The sequence below is a fragment of the Sander vitreus genome, chromosome 9 (assembly GCF_031162955.1).
Source record: "Sander vitreus isolate 19-12246 chromosome 9, sanVit1, whole genome shotgun sequence".
In the NCBI taxonomy this organism is placed as follows: Eukaryota; Metazoa; Chordata; class Actinopteri; order Perciformes; family Percidae; genus Sander; species Sander vitreus.
This window is the reverse complement of record NC_135863.1, coordinates 19,254,317-19,272,836: the sequence shown is the minus strand read 5'-3', so window position 1 is coordinate 19,272,836 and position 18,520 is coordinate 19,254,317. Positions and strand designations below refer to the sequence as shown.

At 40.6% G+C, this 18,520-nt stretch overlaps 3 protein-coding genes across 3 annotated transcripts; all 3 read right to left on the bottom strand.

Annotated features, from left to right (window-relative positions):
* Positions 1–65: 65 nt before the first annotated feature.
* Positions 66–5,854, bottom strand: selp (selectin P). The gene is made up of 15 exons (XM_078259088.1): positions 5,804–5,854; positions 5,387–5,555; positions 5,226–5,304; positions 4,732–5,118; positions 4,533–4,640; positions 4,287–4,472; positions 3,510–3,695; positions 3,208–3,390; positions 2,917–3,102; positions 2,582–2,767; positions 2,254–2,439; positions 1,541–1,729; positions 1,251–1,439; positions 479–598; positions 66–385 (listed from the first exon to the last, which is right to left on the bottom strand). Exons 2-15 carry the CDS (start codon positions 5,387–5,389, stop codon positions 312–314), a joined length of 2,262 nt encoding a protein of 753 aa, XP_078115214.1. The 5' UTR covers positions 5,390–5,555; positions 5,804–5,854; the 3' UTR covers positions 66–311.
* A 339-nt stretch (positions 5,855–6,193) lies between these two features.
* Positions 6,194–9,241, bottom strand: LOC144523505 (L-selectin). Its single transcript, XM_078259089.1, has 8 exons — positions 9,134–9,241; positions 9,001–9,056; positions 8,464–8,859; positions 8,272–8,376; positions 6,862–7,041; positions 6,567–6,656; positions 6,451–6,472; positions 6,194–6,280 (listed from the first exon to the last, which is right to left on the bottom strand). Exons 2-8 carry the CDS (start codon positions 9,026–9,028, stop codon positions 6,235–6,237), a joined length of 867 nt encoding a protein of 288 aa, XP_078115215.1. The 5' UTR covers positions 9,029–9,056; positions 9,134–9,241; the 3' UTR covers positions 6,194–6,234.
* Positions 9,242–10,274: 1,033 nt separating this feature from the next.
* Positions 10,275–14,170, bottom strand: sele (selectin E). Its single transcript, XM_078259087.1, has 12 exons — positions 14,089–14,170; positions 13,917–13,989; positions 13,380–13,784; positions 13,077–13,181; positions 12,787–12,978; positions 12,501–12,692; positions 12,157–12,345; positions 11,852–12,037; positions 11,502–11,708; positions 11,210–11,389; positions 10,967–11,099; positions 10,275–10,864 (listed from the first exon to the last, which is right to left on the bottom strand). Exons 1-12 carry the CDS (start codon positions 14,089–14,091, stop codon positions 10,804–10,806), a joined length of 1,926 nt encoding a protein of 641 aa, XP_078115213.1. The 5' UTR covers positions 14,092–14,170; the 3' UTR covers positions 10,275–10,803.
* Positions 14,171–18,520: the final 4,350 nt, after the last annotated feature.

The window sequence follows — 18,520 nt, the reverse complement described above, 5'->3', positions numbered from 1 at the left end:
GACATGGACAAAGAATTGTGCAGTATTGGGTGAGTCAGCTCATAAAATAAAAGGGCCAATTTAAGAATTGTTGATAGTTTATTGACAATCAAGCAATATACAAGCAGGACACAGCAAAAGCAGCACAAACTTTGCTTTATGACTTTAACAAAAGTAACAGTTTCCATGCAAAATGTGCATTAAAATCAGTTACAGTGAAGCTCTAATCCTACCGTATTCTTTTCTTACCAGTATCATACCACAACAACTACCAAGCTTCATTTAATAACAGCAAACGTTTGGGTGCAGTATTTTTAAATTTGCTGTAAAAATCAAGTCTTAAAATCAAATGCTGGATTCTCTCTGTCTCCCCATGCTGGTGCATGCTGTTCCATGATCGTATTTCCTGCAAAGATCAAGGAGACACTAAGTGCTACAACATGCTGTACAAGTATGTGTGAAACTGCACAGCAGCAGTACAGTAGTAGAGTGGTCTCACCTTTTTTCTTAAATCGCATTATAATCACCACAGCCAGTCCTATCAGGACAAGCAGCACAACAACGTAAACTGCTCTTAAACCTGGAGACAGCAGCATGGCAGTCCACCCCACTGGCATACCTTCCATAGAACACAAAGATCACAGTCAAGTTTTTCACTGCATGTTTCTTAATAAGCAGACCAGTTGTCATTAGTTAATAATCCCTAGGTCAGTCCATCACTTTGGTCCAGACTGCAATATATCAACCATCAGATGGATTTCTTTGAAAGTTTGTACAGACATGCATTGTTCCAAGATGATGAATCCTAATCTTGGTGATCCCCTGACTTTCCCGTTAGCACCACCAGCAAGTCAAAGTTTACACTTATCCAGTGAAATATTTCATCATCAACCTGATGGATTGGCACAAAATTGGTTAAAGACATTCATGGTTCCCAGATGATGTATCCTTTTGACTTTGGTGACCCTCAGACTTCTGTAGTGCCACTATGAGGTTGATATTTTTGTTTTTTGGTGAAGTATGTTAACTGCTGAATTAAAATTCCATGAAATTTGCTACACACATTTATGCCCCTCTCGGGGTAAATTCTGACACTTTGGTGATCACATATGGCCTTTGGTTTATGATCAGATTCCTTCAAAACTAAGGGCATTCCCATCAGCCTCAGCTGTAGTTTGTATAAGACATTACACAGGCATACTATCAGCATGATAGCATTGCCATCTTGAGCATGTTAGCATGCAGACCAAAAAAAAACAACATCTATTTACCTGTGCAGGTAGGCAGGCTGGCATTCCAGAACCCAGTGGAGGAGCAAAGCAGCACATCTGTGCCATTCAGGGAGAATCCCTCCTCACAGGTGAAAAGACACTGGGAGCCAAAACTAAAGTTCCCCAGAGGATGGGAGCAGTTCATAGACAGGGATAAAGACAAGGCACGAATGGACTCGCACTGTACAACTGAGATGTAAAAAAGGAAAAAATTGTTATTACTGACACTGGATTAACTGTTTGAATAACATCTAGAAAAAAGTAAGTTTATGGTTTTATTGAACCCTCACGCTGGCAGGTGGGTAGATCTTTACTCCAGTGGCCTGAGTTGTTGCATGTCATAGTCGGTGTTCCTCTCAGCCAGAAGCCCTCACCACATTCAAAGTCACAGTGGGAGCCAAAGCTGAAAGGGGAGTATGGATGGCTGCAGTTCATCCTCCCATTTTGTGGAGCCTTGGCCAGTAGGGGGCATGGCTGTGCTGTAGATAAAAAATATGACCGCTAGCTTCAGACCAGATAATCCTCATCTTTTGAAACAAAGTGGCAAAAAAGTGTATTTCCTTCAAATTCTAACCGTTGATTTAAGACATGACAAGTTAGACACATCTGGTGTGTTGTGATACACATGAATGTATGGACAGATGTAAACCCACATTCCAAATCACAAGTGTATGTAAATATGCACCCAGCAGGAGGGAATATATGCCAATTGCAGCTCGCTTATGATTTATTACCCAGACAGTGGGGTATTACTCTGTTCCACGTGCCCAAAGAGGTGCACTCTGTTTCAGCTGTTCCTTTCAGGACAAAACCCTCCTCACAGGTTGATGTGCACAGAGAACTAAAACAACTCTTCATGGGGATCAGAGCAAACTAAGGAGCCATGAGAGGATGAGCTCAGAGTGGGACATCTTTGAGCTGTAAGCAAATACTGTAGGTAGTCATGTCATCTAAACCATGAGTTATTCTTGTAATTATGCTCAGATATAGAGACTGTTTTTACCCAAGCAACGAGGGGTGTCTGTGCTCCACATGCCCAGAGAAGTGCACTCTGTGTCAGCTGTCCCATTCAGGAGAAAACCCTCCCCACAGGTTGATGTACACCGAGAACCAAAACTGAACTTTCCATGAGGGTCAGAGCAGACTAAGGAGCCATGAGAGGGAGAGCTCAGGGTTGAACATCTTTTAGCTGGGAGGTAAACAAGTAGGAGAGACCAACAACATATTTTAGAGCTTTATGATGTAAAATGGCATTTGAACATTATCTAAACCATGATATTATGAGCTCCTATGTTAATTAACAGATTAGGATATGAAAAGATGTACTTTACCCAAGCAACCTGGGATGTCTGCGCTCCACATGCCCAGAGAGGTGCACTCTGTGTCAGCCGTCCCATTCAGGAGAAAGCCCTCCTCACATGTTGACTTGCACTGAGATCCAAAACTGAACTCTCCATGAGGATCAGAGCAAACTAGGGAGCCATTTGAGGGAGTGCTCAAAGCGGGACATCTTTTAGCTGAAAGGGGAACAAAGAGAAGGAGAACCCAATATATTTAAGAGCTTCACATGGTAAAGACAACATCAAGCCACCTAAACCATTAAATTAAGAGCTACTTTGTTGATTTTGAACAACAGATAACAGGATACAGAGATCTACACTTTTACCGTTGCAACGAGGGATGTCTGTGCTCCATGTGCCCAGAGAGGTGCACTGCGTGTCAGCCGTCCCATTCAGGAGAAAACCTTCCTCACAGGTTGATGTACACCGAGAACCAAAACTGAACTCTCCATTAGGGTCAGAGCACACTAAGGAGCCATGAGAGGAGGAGTTCACAGTGGGACATCTCTTAGCTGGAAAGGGAACAGAGAGAGAAACCAATGAGATCTGTTAGAATTGTATGTGGTAAAGTGGTATGAGACAAATTACAGACCCTGATACAGATATTTATTTTTTACCAAGACAATTTGGTATGTCTGCGCTCCACATGCCCAGGGAGGTGCACTCAGTGCCGTTTGTTCCATTCAGTAGAAAGCCCTCATCACAGGTTGTAGTGCACAGAGAACCAAAACTGAAGGAACCATTTGGGTCAGAACAGGATAGTGAGCCATGAGGAGGATTTATTGGGTCACACCACTTAGCTTGAAGAAAAACAGAGACAAGGGAGAGACCATTACACATACAAGATAGTAAAACAAAACAAATAATTGACTGATTACTTTAAGCTGAAAGAGCAAGACTTAGTCATCTGTGGTCATACCCTGGCAAACAGGAAGCGCATGACTCCAGTTTCCCTCGGAAGAACATTTCGTCACATTTGTGCCAATCAGATCAAATCCTTCTTCACATAACACGGAACATATTGAGCCATAGCTGTACACTCCTCGAGGGTCCTGACATTGCATGAAGGCATTGGGTGGAGCCTTTAAACTGTTGCACTGTACCACTGGAGAAGGACAAATACCATCATTTATCAGATCAGTGTACAGTTTTGTTGGTTTTTAGCAAGCTTTTGTTGCTTTCAGGGAGCCTGTTGTCCCGAGGCCAGACAGGTGAATGTGTTCTCTGGTCAAGTAGTAGCCTTCTTGGCAGGTGACGGTTACACCATGAGCCAAAGGAGAAAGGCTCCAGAGGGTCCACACAGGTCACATTGCCCGTAACAGGAAAGAAAACGGGGGAGCACTTTTTTTACTGTGGTGGGATATAGATATAAATCACACATGCAGTAGTCCACTCAATGGAAGTCAATGTAGAAATACACCAGTTTAAACTACTGTGTATGACTCCACTTATATAAACATAGCATTTGTGTGAATGAATAACCATGCTGACATAATTTACAGTCAAGGGAAACTAACTGACCAACCACATTAAATTACAATGTTTTCCCTATGCAGACATAAATGAGTGTGAAGTTAAGTGCTAACAGGTGTGACCTGAATCTGATCTGCTGTCAAAGTTCTGCAGTCTGGATAGGATTTGACTACATATATTACATATATTGAGGCCAAGTATTTGTAAAAGTTAGTTGACATACCTTGACATAAAGGAACAGGGTGGTTCCAACGTCCGTTGGCTTGGCAAAGCAGTTGTGGGACGCCTATCAACTGAAAGCCAAGTTCACAATGAAAACGGCAGGAAGAGTTGAAATGATTGGACCCATAGGGATTGAAACAGTAGTAAGAGCCCTGTTCTGGATCCAGCAAGGGTTTGCATGCGATTGCTGAAGAAAACAAAAATATATTAGATATTTCTCTTTAACTCACAGAAAGAAAGAGAGTACCTTCTTCACAGCGTGGCCCCAGGAAACCAGGATGGCACTGGCAGGTATAGTTCCCGATGGTCTCCACACAGTCTGCATTGGCACTGCAGGAATCCTGTCTGCAAGAGGCTACAGAGAGAGATATCTCACATGCTATAATAAGTCTACAGGAGTCAGTAAGCAAGTATATATGTGTCCAATTAACAAAATAAGGTTTTACTAGTGTAGCAGACTGTTCCCTTCTTCTTGCGACAGCTCTCATTGTTCCACTTGGCTGTGTCTTTCTCCCTCTTTATGTAAATCTCCACACAGTTCTGATCCGTTATGTTATCTGGCTCCTCTGGCGCCCAATTCTGAGCCTCTTTAGGAACCTTCTCAGAGGTTTCTTGCCAGATCCACTCTCCATCCTTTTTGACTATGCCTATCCAGTAATATCTTGTGTTAAGCGGCAGCAGATCATTGATGAAGTCGCTCTCCTCCTTGTTCCGGATGGGCACCATGTCTGTGAAGTGCTGCAGGCACCACTGGCGGGCCTCAGGCCATCTACGGCTGGGAATGGTGCTGTAGTTGTAGGTCCATGCCTGCGCTGCTCCTCCGCTGCTCAGGTCTAAGATAAGGTTAATGAGCAATGAGACAGAATTGAATCAGTAAAGCAGAAAAGAAGAGTCTGAAAGAAGTTCGGTAAGAAGAGTTTGTAAGATTATGCAGACCTACCTTGGACAAATACTATGAATGCAGCTACCAGCACCATGCGATGCAGGCTTTGTCTAGTATCAACCAATTCTTGAAGCATCTGAAGTAAAAAGAGATTTACTTGTCCTCATAATTGCATTTAAGAAATTACACATCTTGTACTGATATTTCACAGGTCTTACCATTTGATATGGTCAGTCACTCAATCTTGTTGTTTTTGCGTTTACTCCACTATACAGACAATCGATGGCAAACTGGTATTAATTGTTCTTCAGGGAATGACTGACAAATTGTGTCATATCACTTTTGCTGTAACTTCCTTTCAGGAAGGGCACCATTCTACCACCCTCTCTGGAAACACACACATTTGCATCACACACATACAGACACACACTTACACTCAATTCATTTTATTTAAATTAATTTAATGAATGTTATACCACAATAATGTACCACAGAAATACACCTCTACTATTATTAAATGAGTTTACATATGCATGTTCTTATAATAAACCATCATGTACACACAAATACTACAACCATGCAGTACATCCAAATGAAGCTTTAACATATATTATATTACAAAAAGCTTTGCTTACTGATTATCCTGGCACACAGCCTGTGCAGGCAGGGACTGTTTAGGTTTATTTATTAAAAATGCCCTGAACACCCACACAGGTGTTTATAGTTAATGTGGCTGATTGGACCTTTTCCATGACTGTGTGGGTGTGGTTAGACTGAGTGATTGACATCTTCCTGAGTCCACTGTTAGTGTTGTTGCACCTGTTAGGGCGGGACAAATTACACCTTTGTCATCCTTATTGGTAGAAAGAATTTGTGACCTAATTAGTTCCCATCAAAGCTCCAAGCCCACCTTCAACCTAAAAAGAGTCTAATCAGCCAGAATAACTGAAAACACCTGTGTGGGTGTTCAGAGGCTTTAACAATGTACTAAAGTTAATACGAGTAACTGCATTTGGGTCATTCTAGATATATTTTAATAAGACATAAATGAGGTCCCAGTTGTCCTTCATCCTTGTATCTCAGTGGATGGACTTGTCGCTTCTTCAGGCTGCCTATGAAGGACAAGCAGATTGACAATAAAGAGAAACTTACAGGATGATTTACTGAACTAAGTAACTGTAAATTATTTCAGCATACAGAAGCAATAAACTGTAACATTTGAGTTTTGAAATATTGAGCGTGCATGAATGGGTGGAGCTGCTTTGGACATTTCGACACTGACCTTACTTGGGCAAGTTTCTTTCCTGTGAGAAATTAACAGACAACCAGATCAATATTGAGGTCTGTTGCAATAACATGCATCTCTATTTCTATGAAGAGTGATGGAAAATCACTGACTTTTTCTATGTTTCATCCAGCAAAAACAGATGCAGCAGAAGGCTGAGAGAGCTCCACACCCAACGACAGCCAACAGAGCCTGTTTATAGCCTGGGAAAACAAAACATTTTTATCCTAAATCATACAACTTGACAGTGTGATAGTTTTTTTTCAAACAAATTACTACTACAACTACTGCTGCCTATTATCAACGCATTTATTATTTATCAGAAGCAGAATCACTTTTGCAGAGTACAATGGTTTTGCTGTATTTATCTTTTATATTTTAATCTTTTACATAACTTCAAATAGTTACTTGTACAAATAGGTCTTGGGCCGCTCCAGACCCCGGTGACACTACAGGTAACATCTGGCGGGCCTCTTATCAGGAAGCCTGGTTGGCATTTAAATCGACAGGTTGAGTTGAATGTCAGGTTTCCTTCCGAGCAGCTAAGGTATCCGTTATCAGGCTGAGACAGAGGGTGGCATTCCATAGCTGGGGGCACAAACAGGTTCAAGTTTACCAGGAGTGCACTTATGTAACTTCTTACGCTAGCTTTCTACTGTGAAAATAATATTTTTAGAACATGCTGATGCAAGTATTCTAATCAGTATTTTGAATGTGATCCTTAGGCTGGCCTCAGGAAACAGAGGAAACAGATGCGAGGATTATGATCACCATGTTAAAATGTCCAAAAACTAATTTAACGTTCTGAAGAACTATGCAGAAGATATAATATCAGAATGTGAGTTAGTAATGACATATAAATATACCCTGGTAGTTTTCAGATATGCCTCCACATACAGTAATAATTGTCTGGGAGAAGAACGTAAAAGGCTTCTCAGGGGACAAGAGCACCTCAAATGACATTCTGAGGTTGTATTGGTGATTTATGTTTACAGAAAGAATCAACTACCTCTTCTTGATCTTAAACCTGCAATAATGGATTTTTGTCCACTTGAAGGCAGCGGAAAACAAGCTGTGAACCCAAAACTGATTATCATCACAGTTTAAGTTTATTTGGTGATTTTCTGAGCAAACTGCTGCTTTTTATATACCCAACTTATACGGAGCAACATTAGCATTAATGCGAAATTGTGTTTGTTTCCACCTGAATAATTTAAGTCACTCTGCTTTTAGCTCTGTTTTTGGTCTCCACCAACTTCTGAGGGAGATATCTGGCTTTATAGCATTAAATGCTCCAATGTGCTCAGCAATAATAACGATTGACTACTTTGTCTAAAGGCCATTTGGGGCTGGTCAGATAGTGTACAGAGAATTTTTTTAGCTTCCTGCTGCGGCCAAAACAACGCTAACAGTAAGCAATGACAGTAAACCAAAACAGTAAAGTTTTGGACTGGAAAAGGAAAACAATAAGCTGAAAGATTAAGCTATAAAGCTCCATAGAGATGAAGGGAACTGCAGAGTTGGCAGACTTTCAGAGTTCGCTAAACCCCTCCCTTGAAAAGTCATTGTCCAATCATAGCTATATACAGTACATGTTATGTACTGTTAGCACCTATGGTAAGCACTCATTATTTTAAAAATTGCCAAGAATTTTTTGTTAAATTCGCAGTTTACAGCATATGGACATAAACAATTACAGCGACCAAAAGACTGTTTTAAGATAAACTTTAAAAAGTGTAAACCTAGGCCTATCCTTTAAAAAAAAACATCCCCTACTGTAATAATTGGTGACACAGTTTCAGAGAGCTAACTCCTCACCTGTTTGGCATCTATCTCCCTTAAAGCCAGGTTCACAGAGGCAGGTTATGTTTCCTATCATCTCCTGGCATCTTCCTCTGCCACATGATGTTGCATTACATTGGGCTGTTAAAACAAAGTGCAATACTAAAACAACCACTACCACATTTGAAATTGACAAATCAAAAAAACAATCAGCTTTGCATAGCCTACCTTTATAACAAACAGCGTATTTTGGTATGCCGCATTTCTCATCATTCCACTTTCCTCGGTTTGGTCCTCTGTTCACATAGATCTCCACACAAAACTCTGTGCTGTGGTTGTTATTGGGCTCGTTTTCTGCCCATGACTGTTCACCAACCCACGTGCTGTTATTCCCAATCCAGGTCCAATTTTCGTTCATGTGGTTTTTAGTGATTCCAATCCAATAATACGGACTCTTATGTCTGTTTGGCAGCCAGGAGACCAGATAGTCGTTCTCTGTCTGGTTTTGGATAACCACCATGTCTGTGTAATCGGTTTGGCACCAACGTCGGGCCTGGGTCCAGTTCATGGTCTTTTTTGAGTAATGATATGTCCAGCCCAAGGTAGTCACAGCCAAGGAGCTACCTAATATACATTTTGAAAGAAAAAACTAATTTGTGTGATAACCTAATTCATCATCATCAAGTGTAAGAGGTAATGCACAATGTTATGTCTCACATCAGATACCACCAACTATACATTTTGCCTTAGTTAAACGAAACTCACCAAGGAAAAGAATTAATGTCCACTTCATCAATGAGTGATCTACAAACACCTGTTGCCTGTCCAAAGAAAAAATAATCAGAAGCCAAAATATTAATGAATACCATCATGGAAAGTAATGGAATACCATACTTACCCAGAATTGGTAATATATGAAGAAGAACTATATTTTCTAAGTTGATTGAAATAACTTTTCTATTTAAGTTAAATCCTTGTTTTTCTAATCATAACCAAACATGAACCATTATACAGTAAGTGAGTGTTTGCTGCAAGCAGGGACCAGGCTTTTATATTTCTCTTAGGCTATTCAGTCCAACATTATCATAGAATACCTGGATGTTTACTTTACAGAGTGAATGCATGTGATGAATGAATGACTATTTGCTTGTTATACCTGAACAGACCGTTTGGGAAATGCCCCTTGTTTCTGGTTAACGTGGAATCGGGGCAGATCTTTCAGTGATGCATGACAAAAAAATCAATAAAAGGAAACACAAACATCACAGTGAAGGTCACCATTGAATCTCGGAGCCAACATAAAGAAATAGTTCCCCCAAAAAATGACTTTTGTGTTTTTTCTTGGTGACTTTGGCTGTTTTGTTTAGATGATGTATTCCTTTATGACCTTTACTTACAGAACAAATTACGCTTTTTTAAAATCATCTTTGCTTTTGAAACGCTGTCGCCTTCAGTCTGATTGAAGATATCAGATCTATTTCTGGTTCTGCTGAAGTGCTGACATAGAAGAAACATTGGTGAAACAAACAATGGTTATGATCTATAAAACAGATTACCACAGCAATATAGCTCTTCCTGCAGTACTTAAGGTATGTCTCACTGTTATTCAACTATTCATCTCTGTCCCGACCATTGTGATGGAGGTGACAGAAACAGACAAGAGGTCTGTATTGTGTTTGGAAAAAGGTTCTTCCTGGAGCTCTGACAAAACAATGTAAATGTCAGTATAAACGTCCCTGCTCAAAGTGTGGGAATATCCTGGCGTTGTGTGTTGATGGCTGAACCGGTGAATAAGTGTAGTAACAAGCCTGAAAATACCTTAATTTCTAATTACAGTAGATATTGTTCATGATACTGGAAGATGCATAATTATTCTCATATAATTATCATTATTATCGCAATGTGTACAGCTTATTCTTTGTATTCTATTTTTTAAGTTTTTATTTTATATCCTATATTATGTTACTCTATATGCCTCTGCAAATTGCCCTGTGGGTACAAATAAAGTATTTTATATTGAATTGAATACCAAAAGCAAATGATATTTTGAAGTTTTATTATGCATTAAAAGCAGCAGTGCTTTAAACATACAGAAACATGAATGAGCATTTCAAATGCAATAACCATCTATTAAATAAATAGTACATAAATACTGAAATGATTCACAGTTATGCAATGACATGGCAATCCACCTATTATGTAACATTAGATTACAATAATGATTCAAGCTCCCTTTCCAGCATGTTCATAAAGCTGTAGAACAATGTGCTCAATATAAAACTCCCATTGGGAGGAAATACATGTCTGAATAACATTACAGAGAAAATCATGAAATTCAACAAAACTTAATGCAGCAATCAAATGCAAATGTCTGAAAAACCTCTCCCCTCACCATAGATAGCTCTGACATATTGAGTTTTCCTGTTAACAAGTGTTATACTAATGTAAAGTAATCATATTGTTCACATTCCTATGACTAGTGACTGGCATACAGTTATGTTAGCGATATATATATATATATATATATATATATATATAATTATCATTTGTTGTCCCTGAAGAATATGACTAGATGAGGCTGTCAATGCTGTTTTTATAGACCTGTGGAGGGGCCTCGATGTCAGAGTTGCTGTAAGAAAACACAAAAGAAGAAGATGAGCACTGCAATTCAACAAATGTGTTTCTTTAAAAAAAAGAAAAAATGTATGATTTAAGCAAGGTGAATGCTTACCTGTTTAGCTCAAACTTGTTTGCTTTCTGCTTCAGTCGTTTCAGGATCCACATAGCCAGAAACATACCAGATAATAAAACAGCGCCCCCTGTTGCCGCACCAGAAGCAATGGCAGTAATAGGAGATGGGGAAGCTGTGGAAACATTATCAAATGTGAATTATTTGACCTTTTTTAACTCAAATGGGTATTTTAGTCTGGCATTGTATTAAAATCTTCTAACATTTGTTCCCTTTCTGTTTTACCTTGGCAGGAGGGTTTCTCTCCAGTCCAATTGCCATGACGATCACAGGTCAGCAGCTCTTGGCCGCCTAAAGAGTAATCTTGTTTGCATGTGAAGGAGCACTGTGAGTTGTACACTGACTCCCTGTTTGAGCAGTTGATATGACCGTTTTCAGGAGCCTCGAGCAATGGGCATCTCACCGCTGTGGGAAATGACAGCAAGAATTAACCATCACGTATTGATGAAGACGGTCTCATTTTGCAAATAAAGTAGGCATTACAGATGGTGAAGGTAAAATGGGTACATGTGTATACCTGAGCAGTTTGGTGGGGTGGAGGTCCACTGGCCTGGATTTGCACACTCCATGCTTAGGGCACCTTGCAGCTCATGGCCTTCATCACAGCTGAAAGTGCAGACCATACCAAGTGGATGGGGGGTCACGGTAGAAACAAGTGAAGACAGAGAAGGGGTGCAGCTGATCTGGGCATTTGTTGGGATCTCAGGAGCAGGACATCCTATTGCTAATAGAAAAGAAAAAAAGATGAAGAAATATTAGCACAGACAAAGCACATGACATAGCACAGAGTAAAAAGACTGTGAAAAAGCTACGCAGTAAACAAAGTGTGCACAAGGCACAGATTTACGTGAACATATGCTACCATACCTTTGCAGGTAGGTATGGCTTTACTCCACTGTCCGTCCTCAGAACACTGAGTGGTGTGTGCTCCCTGCAGTTCAAAGCCTGCTTTACAGCTGAAGCTGCAGGTGGAGTCTGGCCGCAGTTCGGTCGAAGGTCGGCTGCACTGGGTGATGAGGTGAGCTTCTCCCTCTGGTTTCTGGCATGTGATGGCTTAAACAGGAAAAGTTTAAACAATATATTTTTAGTATGTTTTTCACAAAGAAAAAAACAAGAAAGCTCTTCTTAATCGTATAGGAGGTGATTGGACTAAATTTAAAGTGTGCCCTCACCTTCACAGCGAGGCATACTCTCACTCCACTCAGCTGCTGATGTGCATGTCACCCTGCTCGGTCCCACCAGGTGGTAGCCGGGGGCACAGCTGACGCTGCAGGTGTTTCCGTAGCTAAACCTCACATCTGCATCGTCTCCACAGCTGACAGTGCCATTGTCTAGCTTGGGGAGAGCAGGACACTGGACAGCTGCAAAATAGAGGGGGAGCAGAACAGGTTCAAAGGTTGCCTTAATAAAAAAAGATACATCATATAGCTTTTCCCTCAATATAACAGACTGAAATACAAAATAGCATGGATAATATGAAATCCTGCAAGAAAAAAACATGAAAATGTGGGCGTACCAACACAAAGCGGCTGGGAGGCATTCCAAAATCCTGACGCTTTACATTGCAGAGTGTTAGACGGGGAATCAGCAAGTACATAGCCTTCATCACAGGTAAACACACAGGTGGACTGGTAGCTGGAGGGGCCCAGAGGATTGGAGCATTTCATGGATCCTCTTGCTGGACTAGACAGCTCCTGACACTGGACCACTGTGGACAGGAACATCAACAACACATTAACATTGGTCAAAATCACACCACTTTATTTTTATTTTTTGCAGCTTTGCAATACACCTAAACTCACATTCACATGTAGGTGGCCGCTCTGACCACTGTGTCGAGGCAGTGCATGTCAGGGGTCTTGACATACTCAGCTGGTATCCTTCCTCGCAGGAATACTGGCACAAGGAGTCGTAGGAGAAGTTTCCATGCTTGTGAGTGCAATTCACACTTCCTTTATATGGAACGGTCACCTGCTCTTCGTTACACTTGACAACTGCCAACAAAGAAAAACAAGACACAATTAGACATCAGGTCCTGGCTGCAAGTGACTTTAAACTTTAAAACAAGTTCAACATCACTGTATTTTCTTACCGTGCTCACACCTCTCTCCATAAAAGCCTTCAAAGCAAGCACACTTGTGGCTATTGATGGTTTCTACACATTCTCCATAGCGGCATAAGTCGTTGTTACAGGCAGCTGGGGAAAGAAGTAGTACTTTCACATAACTTGCATACAATGTTATAACTGTTTCTATGATTTTCTATGATTTCTATGTTTCTTTTATTTTTAAAAACATCATCTACAAATCATTAAAAAGATATTTCCTAATAATCAAACAATTTAGGGCAGCTAAAATGAGCAGCTCTTGTATCTTAATCCCTAACTTTTGCTTACCTGTGTAGCACAGCGCGGTCTTCAACTTCCCGCACCTCTCATCATTCCATCTGCCTGGATGCTTATCGCTTTTAATGTACATCTCCACACAGTCCTCATTCACCCCCACTCTCTCTCTCTTTTTGCCATTGTTTGGTTCGCCCGGTGCCCAGTTGGTTGCTTCTGCTGTCAGAGCCTTGTTGGTTCCTACCCAGGTCCAGACATTATTGACCTTGCGGATCCCGATCCAGTAGTAAGTTTGTTTCCTGGGCAGCCAGCTGTTGAGATGCCCAATCTCCTCCTGGTTCTGGATGGCCACCATGTCTGTGTAGTGTTTCTGGCACCAGGCTCTAGCTTGCAGCCAATTCATGGTGGTGTTAGAGTAGTAGTAGGACCAGCTCTCTACACTAGTCCACATGCAAAGCACTGAGGATGGAGTACAGAGACACAATTTAGATGGTAAGGTAATAAGGATGGATTTAAGAAAAGGAACATATAGAAGAAAATAAAAGTTGAAAGTGAGACACTAAAGATTCTGTTTACATTGGATTAACATACTTGAGCAAAGAAAGGTCAAGCTGATCCATGAGGACTTAGATCCGCAGTTCTGAAGTAATCCAAAGCAGAACTTCTGTAAGAATTAAGTTTAAAAAAAGTTCAGTTACGATAAATTGATACCATAAATGCAACACTGACCACAAAGTATTTAAATTGATACCTCTACACTCACCATTTTAAGTTGTATGTGTGATAACCTACTGAAGACTCTTAGTATTTCTTAGGTCTTAGCACATCTGAGGAGGAGAGGATTCTGAGAGTTGCATGTACTGAGTGTGCTGCTTTTATATTGGCCTGCTCCACTTTTCCTGGAAGCTCTCATCAAAAGCGGGCTTTTCAGTGGAAATCCCCCACCACTATTTCCCCATCCCACCAGGGTCCTTGGAAACTTTCACTATCTCTTTCCCACTGCTTTCCTCCTTTGTTTTAGGAAGACTTGTCTGTTAATGCTTTACATTTTTATCATATTGTATCAATATTATTGTCATGTATATTGTCAAATATATTTAATTACTGCCCTTTAAGAACAATTTTAAGGAAGTTGTACTACACTTTGCATTATTACTCTAATTTATGCTACTTTACACTTCTACTCTTATACTTTTCATCCAAAACGTACGATGAATGAACTTATTAGGGGTCCAAGCCCAAGTCTGTAAGAACCTATTGTTTATCTACTGATTAATCATCATCATCATTATTCTTCTCCGCCTAAAACTCCGACTATAGCCTAAACCGTACATGGTGGGGGGTTGCCGTTTTCAGGAATGGTCTGAAACTGAAAAATTGACCCACTTCCACCACTAGGTGGCGCTATAGCAGAAAAACCGTGTTTGGCTCTATAACTCCCACATTGTACACCGGACATTTAAAAACCATATATCCACGCGTTCCCTGGATCCAACTGAATCACGTGATATTGGACACGCCCATTTCCGCCTAAACTTTTATGCGTGAAAAATCGCAGTTTATCAAAAACCTACTTTTTCGAGCTCGAAAACGAAATTTGGCAGGCAGCATCTCCAGATGGGCCGGACAAAAAGTTAATAAAAATAATTTTGATAGGATAAAAATTGCGCATATTACGCACAAACAAATTTGTGTAGCTAACTATGAAAACACCAACTTTGCCATATCTCGGCCAAAATAAATGCCATCAACGCCAAACTTTAGATTCTTGTTTGACATGACCCTCTAAAGGTCCCCCACACGTTTTATGAAAATTGGTCACTAGGGGGCGCTACAAGTACAAAAAGTTTATATCTCAAAAACCGCTCATCTGATTTTTGCCAATTTGTTGGGTACCATTTAGGGCCACTCCTGAGGCCAACCCTAGAGTGGGGTACTGAGGGGTCAAAGTGGGCGTCGCCTATGGGACCCAAGTCCAAATTTACTACTTACACTAATGTGAACAACTTAAAATGTACAGGGTAGATAGACAATGAGTCATGGACCACACCTACCAAGAATTACATATGTGAACCACTAGGTGGCGCTATAATGTTTTTTTTGCCTTGAAGTCCCACATTACACATCGCACATTAGAAATCCTTACATCCACGTCTTCCTTGAATCAAGCTGAATCACGTGATATTGGACACGCCCATTTCCGCCTAAACTTTTATGCGTGAAAAATCGCAGTTTATCAAAAACCTACTTTTTTCGAACTCCTCCTAGACTGTGCGACCGATTTGCACGAAATTTGGCAGGCAGCATCTCCAGATGGGCTGGACAAAAAAGTTAATAAAAATAATTTTGATAGGATAAAAATTGCGCATATTACGCACAAACAAATTTGTGTAGCTAACTATGAAAACACCAACTTTGCCATATCTCGGCCAAAATAAATGCCATCAACGCCAAACTTTAGATTCTTGTTTGACATGACCCTCTAAAGGTCCCCCACACGTTTTATGAAAATTGGTCACTAGGGGGCGCTACAAGTACAAAACGTTTATATCTCAAAAACCGCTCATCTGATTTTTACAAAATTTGTTGGGTACCATTTAGGGCCACTCCTGAGGCCAACCCTAGAGTGGGGTACTGAGGGGTCAAAGTGGGCGTGGCCTATGGGACCCAAGTCCAAATTTACTACTTACACTAATGTGAACAACTTAAAATGTACAGGGTAGATAGACAATGGGTCATGGACCACACCTACCAAAAATTACACATGTGGACCACTAGGTGGCGCTATAATGTTTTTTTTGCCTTTAAGTCCCACATTACACATCGCACATTAGAAATCCTTACATCCACGTCTTCCTTGAATCAAGCTGAATCACGTGATATTGGACACGCCCATTTCCGCCTAAACTTTTATGCGTGAAAAATCGCAATTTATCAAAAACCTACTTTTTTCGAACTCCTCCTAGACCGTGCGACCGATTTGCACGAAATTTGGCAGGCAGCATCTCCAGATGGGCTGGACAAAAAGTTAATAAAAATAATTTTGATAGGATAAAAAATTGCGCATATTACGCACAAACAAATTTGTGTAGCTAACTATGAAAACACCAACTTTGCCATATCTCGGCCAAAATAAATGCCATCAACGCCAAACTTTAGATTATTGTTTGACATGACCCTCTGAAATGTCCCCCACACGTTTTATGAAAAATTGGTCACTAGGGGGCGCTACAAGTACAAAACGTTTATATCTCAAAAACCGCTCATCTGATTTTTACAAAATTTGTTGGGTACCATTTAGGGCCACTCCTGAGGCCAACCCTAGAGTGGGGTACTGAGGGGTCAAAGTGGGCGTGGCCTATGGGACCCAAGTCCAAATTTACTACTTACACTAATGTGAACAACTTAAAATGTACAGGGTAGATAGACAATGGGTCATGGACCACACCTACCAAAAATTACACATGTGGACCACTAGGTGGCGCTATAATGTTTTTTTTGCCTTTAAGTCCCACATTACACATCGCACATTAGAAATCCTTACATCCACGTCTTCCTTGAATCAAGCTGAATCACGTGATATTGGACACGCCCATTTCCGCCTAAACTTTTATGCGTGAAAAAAAGTTTTTTCGCAATATCGCGCAATGCGCAAAACCAACTTTTTCGAACTCGTCCTAGACCGTGCGACGGATCAGCACGAAACCTGGTTACTAGCATCTCCAAATGGACGTGACCAAAAGTTACTCAAGGAATTTTGCGACGTTAAAGTATGCGCATTTGACGACCAAACAAATTTTCATAGCTAGCTACCACACACGTATCATATCATATCTCGGCCAAATTAAATGTTATCAGCAAAGAACTTGAGATCTTTGTTCAACATCCCACTACGCTGCTCTGTACCAAATTTGGCGAAGATCGACCTTTAGGGGGCGTTATAAGCAACGTTTATTTGTTTTGGCCAATAACTCAATGCATTTAAATGGGAAAATTGCAATTGCAATATCTCTACCACAGAAAATGCAATCAACACGAAACTTGCTTGCTCGTTGATGCTCGTTCAGCATGCCGCTGTGAGGCGCTCTACTAAATTTGGCAAAGACCGGCCATTAGGGGGCGCTATAATCAACGTAGACGTGTTTTGGCCCTTTTACTCAATGTTAATGACATATTTGCAATGGGAATGTACCACAGACCTTGCAGCTCACACTTCTCAATATTTACTGATGTTTGCCTCTTACGTTACGTATTGGTTTTCGCTTTTGCGTGCTCCTCTGGTTTTTTACATTAAACAAACTTCTTAAGCCACCTGACAAAGTTTCCACAACCTTCACAGTGGACAAATGCAACTCTTTTCTCTCACTTTTTCAATCCAAAATCAACACCATTCATAGGCGCCAATGAAAATACTGAGCACCCACGTGTGCCAGACTGCCAGTAGGCTACATTCATTTACAATTAAACATTGCAGTTGGTGCTAAGTGGAGAGTCTGTCATAGTGTGATTGATTCTTAATTTCCCACAAAGCTGATCACGGTAACGTGTCAGTTGAACTTTTCATCTTCAATCCTAACCATATATCATTGTTAAAGGTAAAGGCTTTCGCGCGTTTCCCGGGGCGTCGGGGGCGACTGGCGTAGGTGGCTTGGGTCCCGTCATAACTGCTTGCAGTTCTAGTTGTATATTTTGCTGCTGCACTTTGACTTAAGTACAATTCTCAATGCAGGACTTTTTTAATGGAGAATTTACATAGTTGTATTAGTACTTACGAATCAGAATCAGCTTTAATGGCCAAGTAAGTGTGAACACATCCAAGAAATTTGACTCCAGATTTTTGTTGCTTTCAAAGTACATAGACAGAAATAGACAAGGACAACAAAGCTGAACAAGGTAAACAAAAACAGTTGACTACTATGTATAGAAAAAACATATACATACATATACATATGCATACATTACGTGCATACACACATCCAAACAAACTGTTCTATGAGGGCTGTAAACAGTACGACAATAGGGCAATGCAAAAGTGCAAATGGTGCTGGACTTAATAAAGAGTTACTAATATAACAGGTTGATAATATATCTATGTGGATATGACAGTATATACAGTGTATATTTGACAGATATTTAACACTATTTACAGAAAGATGGATGCTTGGTGTTACAGGGTTACTGCAGAGGGATTGATC

Bases quoted from the DNA above. Each gene is read 5' to 3' on its own strand.
- sele (XM_078259087.1), bottom strand. The intron at 11,709-11,851 runs GTATGGTAGCAT...CTTTTCTATTAG, and splicing joins AGCCATACCTACCTGCAAAG to CAATAGGATGTCCTGCTCCT. The intron at 10,865-10,966 runs GTAAGCATTCAC...GTTTTCTTACAG, and splicing joins AACAAGTTTGAGCTAAACAG to CAACTCTGACATCGAGGCCC.
- LOC144523505 (XM_078259089.1), bottom strand. From the start codon at position 9,028: ATGAAGTGGACATTAATTCTTTTCCTTG. The intron at 6,657-6,861 runs GTAACTATTTGA...TTGTTTTCCCAG, and splicing joins CCCAAGACCTATTTGTACAA to GCTATAAACAGGCTCTGTTG. The intron at 6,473-6,566 runs GTCAGTGATTTT...AATTTCTCACAG, and splicing joins CTGGATGAAACATAGAAAAA to GAAAGAAACTTGCCCAAGTA.
- selp (XM_078259088.1), bottom strand. The intron at 2,440-2,581 runs GTAAAGTACATC...TTTACCTCCCAG, and splicing joins AGACATCCCAGGTTGCTTGG to CTAAAAGATGTTCAACCCTG. The intron at 1,730-2,253 runs GTAAAAACAGTC...TTTTATCTACAG, and splicing joins AGACACCCCTCGTTGCTTGG to CACAGCCATGCCCCCTACTG.